We start from the raw sequence: 7,553 nt of genomic DNA on the forward strand, positions 1-7,553 counted from the left end.
GAGGAGCGTGCCAAAGGGAACGAGTGAGCCGAGGAGTGGAGGAGGACTGAGACACACGGGGCGAGTGAGAGCGCTCGGGCCCTGGGACTTGGGCTTGGCGTCTCAGCTCGGCTCAGCTCGACTCGGCTCGGCCGGAGGGCCGGAGGAAGGGTGGGGGGGAAGCGGGCGAAGGGGGGGCGGGGGGCGAACGGCGAGCAAAGCAGCACCGGGCTGAGGCCATGCAGGCGCGCTACTCCGTGTCCAGCCCCAACTCCCTGGGAGTGGTGCCTTACCTCGGCGGGGAGCAGAGCTACTACCGGGCGGCCGCGGCCGCCGCCGGGGGCGGCTACACGGCCATGCCGGCCCCCATGAGTATGTACTCTCATCCGGCCCACGAGCAGTACCCCGGCGGCATGGCCCGCGCCTACGGGCCTTACACGCCCCAGCCTCAACCCAAGGACATGGTGAAGCCCCCTTACAGCTATATCGCTCTCATCACCATGGCCATTCAGAACGCCCCAGACAAGAAGATTACTCTGAACGGCATCTACCAGTTCATCATGGACCGCTTCCCTTTCTACCGGGACAACAAGCAGGGCTGGCAGAACAGCATCCGGCACAACCTCTCGCTCAACGAGTGCTTCGTCAAGGTGCCCCGGGACGACAAGAAGCCCGGCAAAGGCAGCTACTGGACCCTCGACCCGGACTCTTACAACATGTTCGAGAACGGGAGCTTTCTTCGCAGGCGGCGGCGCTTCAAGAAGAAAGATGCGGTCAAAGACAAGGAGGAGAAGGACCGTCTACACCTCAAGGAGCAATCCCAGCAGCAGTCTCACCATCAGCCCCCTCCCCGACAGCAGCAGCACCAACAGCAGCAGCAGCAGCAACAGCAGCAGCAATCAGAGCAAGCCGAAAGCGGCGCGGCAGGGGGCTCGGGCGGTGGGAATTCACAGCAGCAGCAGCAGCAGCAGCAGCAGCAGCAGCAGCAGCAGCAGCAGCCGGTGAGAATTCAGGATATTAAGACGGAGAATGGTACGTGCTCCTCGCCACCTCAGCCATTGTCCCCCGCTGCGGCCGCTCTCGGTGGCGGCAGCAGTGCGGCGGTCCCTAAAATCGAGAGCCCCGACAGTAGCAGCAGCAGCCTGTCCAGCGGCAGCAGCCCCCACGGTAGTATTCCTTCTAACCGGTCCATGAGCCTAGACGGGGGGGAGCACACGCCGCAGCCCCAGCCACCGCACACGCAGCAGCAGCAGCAGCAGCAGCAGCAGCATAGCCAAGGCTTCAGCGTGGACAACATCATGACCTCGCTGCGGGGCTCGCCGCAGGGCTCGTCTGCGGAGCTTGGCTCCAGCCTCCTGGCCTCCTCGGCCGCCGCTTCATCCCGGACGGGCATCCCTCCTTCTTTGTCGCTCAGCGGCTTCTCCCCAGGGCAGAGTTCCATCTACAGCTCCCCGTGCAGCCAAAGCGCCAGCTCGGGCAGCGCCAGCGGCGGAGGTGGCGGCAGCGCTGGCGGGGGAGGCGGCGGCGGCGGCGGCGCTGGGGCAGCAGGGACCTACCACTGCAACATGCAAGCCATGAGCCTGTACGCTGCTGGGGAAAGGGCAGGTCACTTACAAGGCGGGCCCGGGGGCACGGGTAGCTCGGCAGTGGACGATCCCTTGCCCGACTACTCTCTGCCCCCTGTCACCAGCAGCAGTACGTCTTCCCTGAGTCATGCCGGCCAGGAGCCCAGCCACCACCCGGCGGCCCACCAAGGGCGCCTGACCTCTTGGTACCTGAACCAGGCGGCGGGAGACCTGGGCCACTTGGCCAGTGCTGCCGCGGCTGCCGCGGCAGCGGGATACCCCGCACAACAGCAGAACTTCCACTCCGTGCGGGAGATGTTTGAGTCGCAGAGGATTGGCTTAAACAACTCTCCTGTGAATGGGAACAGCAGCTGTCAAATGGCCTTTCCTTCCAGCCAGTCGCTCTACCGCACGTCAGGGGCTTTTGTCTATGACTGCAGCAAGTTCTGACCAAAACAGAGCAGCAAAATAGCCCCCTCCCCCCCCCAAAAAATCCGATCCAAAAGCGAAACCAAAAAAAATCCCCAATTAAAAAACCCAAACTTTTAAACTCCACTTACAAACCAGCAGAATCTCTCCCAAAATAAAGCCTACCCAAACCACCAGCACAAAGAAAACTGTATTTTCTTAATTAATTTGAGAGCCACCTTGCCCTCCCTAAGTAAACCAAACTGTAAAGTATTTTGTACAGAGACAGCAAAATCTTGGTTTATTAAAGGACAGTGTTACTCCAGATAACACGTAAGTTTCTTCTTGCTTTTCAGAGATCGTTTTCCTTCCCCTTTAATATCTCCCATTCCCCTTCCCTCCGCCTCATCCCTCAACCTTCATCCTTAAGATATTATTTTATCCTATGTTTAAAAGGGGGGGGAGGGAATTCCCATATACTGCAGTTGCTTTCTTCCCCCCCCTTCCATGGACTTGTTTTAAAATGTAAATTGCAACATAGTAATTTATTTTTAATTTGTAGTGGGATGTTGTGGACCAAACGCCAGAAAGTGTTCCCAAAACCTGACGTTAAATTGCCTGAAACTTTGAATTGTTTTTTTTTTCATTATAAAAGGGAAACTGTATTAATCTTATTCTATCAATCATTTTTTCTTTTTGTTGAACATATTCTGAAGGTATTGCATTGTTTGTTTATTAATAAATTACCATTCAATTTGAATGAGACTTTAGAGTCTGGATACTTTAATACATCTTTAATTAGTTTAGAGAAAAAGAGATTTAATGTCAGAGATTTAATGGTAGAAGACTCGCATTTCTTAAATCTCTGAAAAGAAAAAAAATCCCAATGTCTAACCTCAAATACAAACAAGTGCCGCCTCCCCCCGCCCCAAGTCTTCTGCAATATGTTCCATATAGTAAGTTTGCTTTATGGCTAGGAAAAAGAAATACTTTCCTGAGCAGATCTAAGTTGGCAAATAAACAAACATGTTTTCTCAGTGATAAAGTAACACAATCTGGAAATACTAAGTCCATGAAGGCGCAGCAGTACTGCAGGATATATGTTGGTGTATGTCTAGAGAGAAAGGGTATCTATAGAGAGACTCCCAGTCACATAGAATTGAATACATGACTTGTTTTGTCTAGAATACATAATGGAAATGTATATTACATATCCTTGTGAGAAATAAGTGCTTAATATTTTTTTTTCCTATTAAATCAAGCCCTGTGTATGGGGGAAAATTTATATATGGAGAGAGAGAGAGAGACAGAGAGAGAGAGTCCAGATTTGCTGTCCTCCATGCATTACATAGATGGATTTATAAAAATTCTTACTGTTTTGTTGAAAAGGAATAATTAATCTTTTGTGGGAAACTGTTTCAGAAGATCTGTTTGAGGGACAGTTAATTATTGTTAAAACATGGAAAACAACAGTACTTCTAAATGAGTAGATTAAGGACTAAGGTAAAAACCACCCCTTTGGGGGAAGATGGTTTCTTCTCCTAGTAATTGTTCTTGCTAATTCACTGGGAGATTCTAGGAGCAATCTTGACTGGACCTCCTCCTTTGTAAATAACCTAGGAAATATAATAAATTCATTATCTTAGAATGATCCACTCTGTCAATCAGACTTTGGGGAGATGACTATTTGATTACAGATATTTAAGGCCTTTAAGTTTGCTTTCAAGATAATACAGTTTCCTATCTGCCGCTCTTATCTAAAGGCAACACTTAGCAGTAATTGCTGTTGTTTGTTGTCAAAATTTGATCATTGTTAAAGGTTTGCTGCAAATAAATACAAACTAATTTCAGTCAAAATCGTATTTTGTGGCTTCTGATTCAGTCCTGTCACCCTTGCTTTCCTCCCCCATACCCTCAAGGTAATTCAATAGTCTAGGAAGATAGCAGAGTTTTTGTTGAAGTTTCTCCCTTAGGTTAAACAGGTTTAGGTCTGTATTATTGGTTCATGCACTTTTCTCTACTGCCTCTGCCTGTTTCTGAATTTAGCTTTAGTTTATTGGAGATGTCAATGGCTGTCTAGTGAAGAGAAAAATAAAAACAAATCGGTCAAGTTTTTTGTAAACATTTCTGTAGCATTTCTAGTCCGTTGGGTAGTCCATTTGGACACAGTGGGAGAACATTATGTGACTATGGAGGCTGTTTTGTTCACAGTGTTTTCTTACCTTTACTTGATTCGAGGTTGTTTTTAGGCCTGCAAAGAAAGGCAAGCAGGTGTCGGATCCATTCAGGTTGACTGTTCATTCAGATGTTTCTACAATCAAATAAATACCCAAAGAGCTATCCACTTCAAAAGAAACTACAGTGTTTAACTTACCCACTGCAAACAGCTAAAAAGCTGGTTCTTGGGTTTAGGACAGGTTATAGTGGGTAGTTCTTTAGGTTTTATGCAGTTTCTGTTTTTAAAATAACAGTTGAGGGTTAGAAGCAATGGGGATGCCTATCCAGATTGCAGGTTCTGGCGTCTTTACAAAGTCAGACGTCTAAAGTTTGGGGACGCTTTCTTTGCAAGCTTCTTCCTCTGCCTGGTAATGGCTTTCCTTTAATTAGCTTTAATTATACATTACAGAGGGGGTGACTTCGTCTTATTTGTTTGTATTTTCTCTCTTTCCTTCCTCTATTCTCCAGCTTCACCTTCCTCGACTTTTGCCCCTCTCCCTTTACTGGGTTTCCAGAGTTGTCTCCAGCGGGTTCTGGGAGAGAGTTGCTTGGGGAGAAAATAAATAGAATCAAAGAGGACCTTTGTTAACTCTGATGGTTTAATCACCGGGTGGATTTGTGGATGCCAGAGGCCGAGAGGAGGAGAGCAGGGGAGGTAGGCGGGGAAGGGGTGTGTGTCTGAGGCATACGTCGAAAGTGTGTGTGTGTGTGTGTGTGTGTGTGTGTGTGTGTGTGTGTGAGAGAGTGGGGAGGGGGGTTTGCCGCGGGCGCGATTTGAACCGGTGTGTTATAATTATTCTTTCTACCTAAGTTGCCTGAGGCTTTAGCCCCTGCTTGTTGTCCAGGTCTAAAAGCTAACTAGGTGCCGCCTATCTTTTTTTTTCCCCCTCCTGTTTCCGAAATCCTCTGCGTCCTTTTTCCTCTTCCCCTTCTCATTCCCTCTCTCCTTCCTCACCCTGACCCAGAGTATTATTATTATTAACTATTTATTCATCACTCGCCGCCTTTTGTTTTGAAGACACACGTGTATTTAGGAACACAGCACGGGGTGGAAAGGTCAGAGAAATTTCATTCCTCACGTGTGACAGAGTCGGACTTTGCTTCGTTGGGGGAGAGAGGGATAAAGGGAGGGGGACAGGGAAAGCAGCAGCAATGCTAGTTAGTAGTAGTAATGGGGATCAGCCAACCAAGTAGAGAATGTAAGAACCAAAACAAAAATTTCCACTGTAAGTTTGCTTCCATTTTCAAGCGTTCCTTTATGCTGAGAATTTTCGGGATCGGCTTGTGAAATCTCGGCCGCAACCTCCGAGTGAGGGATCACTTTTCCTGAGGCCGTCCAAAGCTGAGCAGACTTTGCGGCCGGCCTTCCTCTAGGAGACAGTGCACTCCGCCGCAGCTCAGAAAAGGCATGTCGCGTCCTGCATTAGGGCCAGCACAGCTATCTGCCTTCCCTCCGTCTGGGTCCTTACTTGTGGGAGTCGAGTCCTAATATATCTGCCCTCTGCCCCGCAGTTTTCGTGGTGTCCGCTTGCGTTTTAATTTAGTTCAGATGCTATCGGTGCTGGTAAGGATGCTTATTTTATTTTTTGGCCAAATTCGCAGAGGGAACGATATTTCCCAAAGTGAGAGTGGTTTGGTCGTGCTAGAGATAGACGAACAGATTGTGAGTGCGTGCCTTTAAGGAGGTAGGGCTATTCGGCAGGGACATGTTAAATATACATATATGTGTGTGTGTGTGTGTGTGTGTGTGTGTGTGTGTGTGTGCGAACGCACGCATATGTAATATATCGAGGAGTGCCTTGGGTCCGCTGTAGGTCCAATCTTTTACCTCAAGTTTAAAATACCATGGGGCTGAGGCCATGACTGGTTTTTGGCTTTGGAGACCTTCTTAGAAAATTTCTAAGTGTGTACAGTTCGGAGGGAGCTACCGAACTTGGCCGTCTTCCTTTTCAACTGAACCAAAGTTTTGATGGGGGACGGGGGAGGGGTAGGGAGGAGAAGGAAGGTGAGGCGATGTTTCAGCAGTTCCAAGAGAAGAAGGGCCTTCGGCCTCTTCACTCAGTTTGCATCAGCTTTTTGGGAGAGAGGGGAAGAGGAGGGATTTTCTTTCAGGTGTCAAAATGAAAAAAGGAAATTGATCTCACCGTTACTGGATTATCAACCTAACCCTGAGAAAAGTTTCGAAGGGCAGAGAGGAAGGATAACCCCTCTATAAAGAATTTGAGGTTTTAGGCTAGAGTCAGAAAAGATCCCATAAGGACCTCACTCCTTCCTCTTTGACTTTAAAAGAAACAGGAGTTAGGGGGAAAGTATGTGAACATACTAGCAAATAGTCACTGGCTCTGACCTCTGATGGTTCTTTTTTATATTTGCCTAGTGAACTATGTTTCGTTAACTATTGCTGCTTCATTTTGGAGTTTTTTAAAATAAAGAATTTGAAGATTACACACAGGCAGACATGCACAGTGCAGCTTTATCTACACAAGATGGCTCCATCACATTTTAGAAGCAAAATCTGTTAGGTTCTTGAATTATAAGTCAGAAGTCCTGCATAGATCTCTATTTAAAACTCTTCGTCTTTTCATAATTCTATTTCTCACTAACAATGAATTTACTTTTACTCCCTAATAGCCACCACCAATTTAAGAAAAATCAAAGTTTCCTTATTTTAAATGAATATTGGGAAAGCATACTTACTGTTTTGACCATTTTTGAAGTTCTGATTGTATCTTTTCAGCAATAAGAGTAAAATGCCTTTAAAGTGGGCTGCAATGGGGTGAAATAATATTCTTGGGAATTATAAGTATTTTAAGGTATTGAAAGTGTTGAAATTAGCTATACTGCAGGAGGTTTTATAATGTAATAAGTATTTAAAGTGAATGTAGCAAGAGATGCATTTTTAAATGTGTGGGAGCAAATGTAAGATATAAACTATATGAAATATGGGTACCAAGGTCCCGAAGTATTTTTTAGCATATTTAGCATATTTTCCCATCTCTGTAATGAACAAATGCACCCATTTCACAATTATTTATCAAAACGTACAATTTTATATAATTAATAATTGAACTTTTAGGAGAACTAATTCTCTATTTTTCTGAGGTAATGAGATTTAAGTTATTGTTTCTTTGAGCACCTTTAAATGAAGAATGACCCTTAGGGATTAATTGGGATGGGGGCATTTCTTTTTAAGGTTTTTTTTTAACATTTTTTAAATGTGGAGGCTATTGGTGGTATACTCCAAAGAACCCTTGAATCCTGATGGGAAGGGGGCAGGAAAGGGGAAGCAAATCAGGCATTTAGAAATATCCCCAGAATTTCCCTTCTTCTTATGTTGATAAAGTGACTATAGGGAAAGATTCTGGGTGACAGTTTTCCCCGGGA

At 46.4% G+C, this 7,553-nt stretch overlaps 1 protein-coding gene across 1 annotated transcript; it reads left to right on the forward strand.

The window, feature by feature from the left end:
* The first annotated feature begins 218 nt into the window (after positions 1 to 218).
* Positions 219 to 3,802, forward strand: FOXC1 (forkhead box C1). Its single transcript, XM_027864815.1, has one exon. The coding sequence runs from the start codon at positions 219 to 221 to the stop codon at positions 1,992 to 1,994; it is 1,776 nt and encodes a 591-aa protein (XP_027720616.1). The 3' UTR covers positions 1,995 to 3,802.
* The last annotated feature ends 3,751 nt before the right edge of the window (positions 3,803 to 7,553 follow it).

Source organism: Vombatus ursinus, unplaced genomic scaffold (assembly GCF_900497805.2).
Source record: "Vombatus ursinus unplaced genomic scaffold, bare-nosed wombat genome assembly UNPS02000577.1, whole genome shotgun sequence".
NCBI lineage: Eukaryota > Metazoa > Chordata > Mammalia > Diprotodontia > Vombatidae > Vombatus > Vombatus ursinus.

What these genes read in the sequence shown, in the direction of transcription:
- FOXC1 (XM_027864815.1), top strand. Translation starts at nt 219, where the DNA reads ATGCAGGCGCGCTACTCCGTGTCCAGCCCCAACTCCCTGGGAGTGGTG.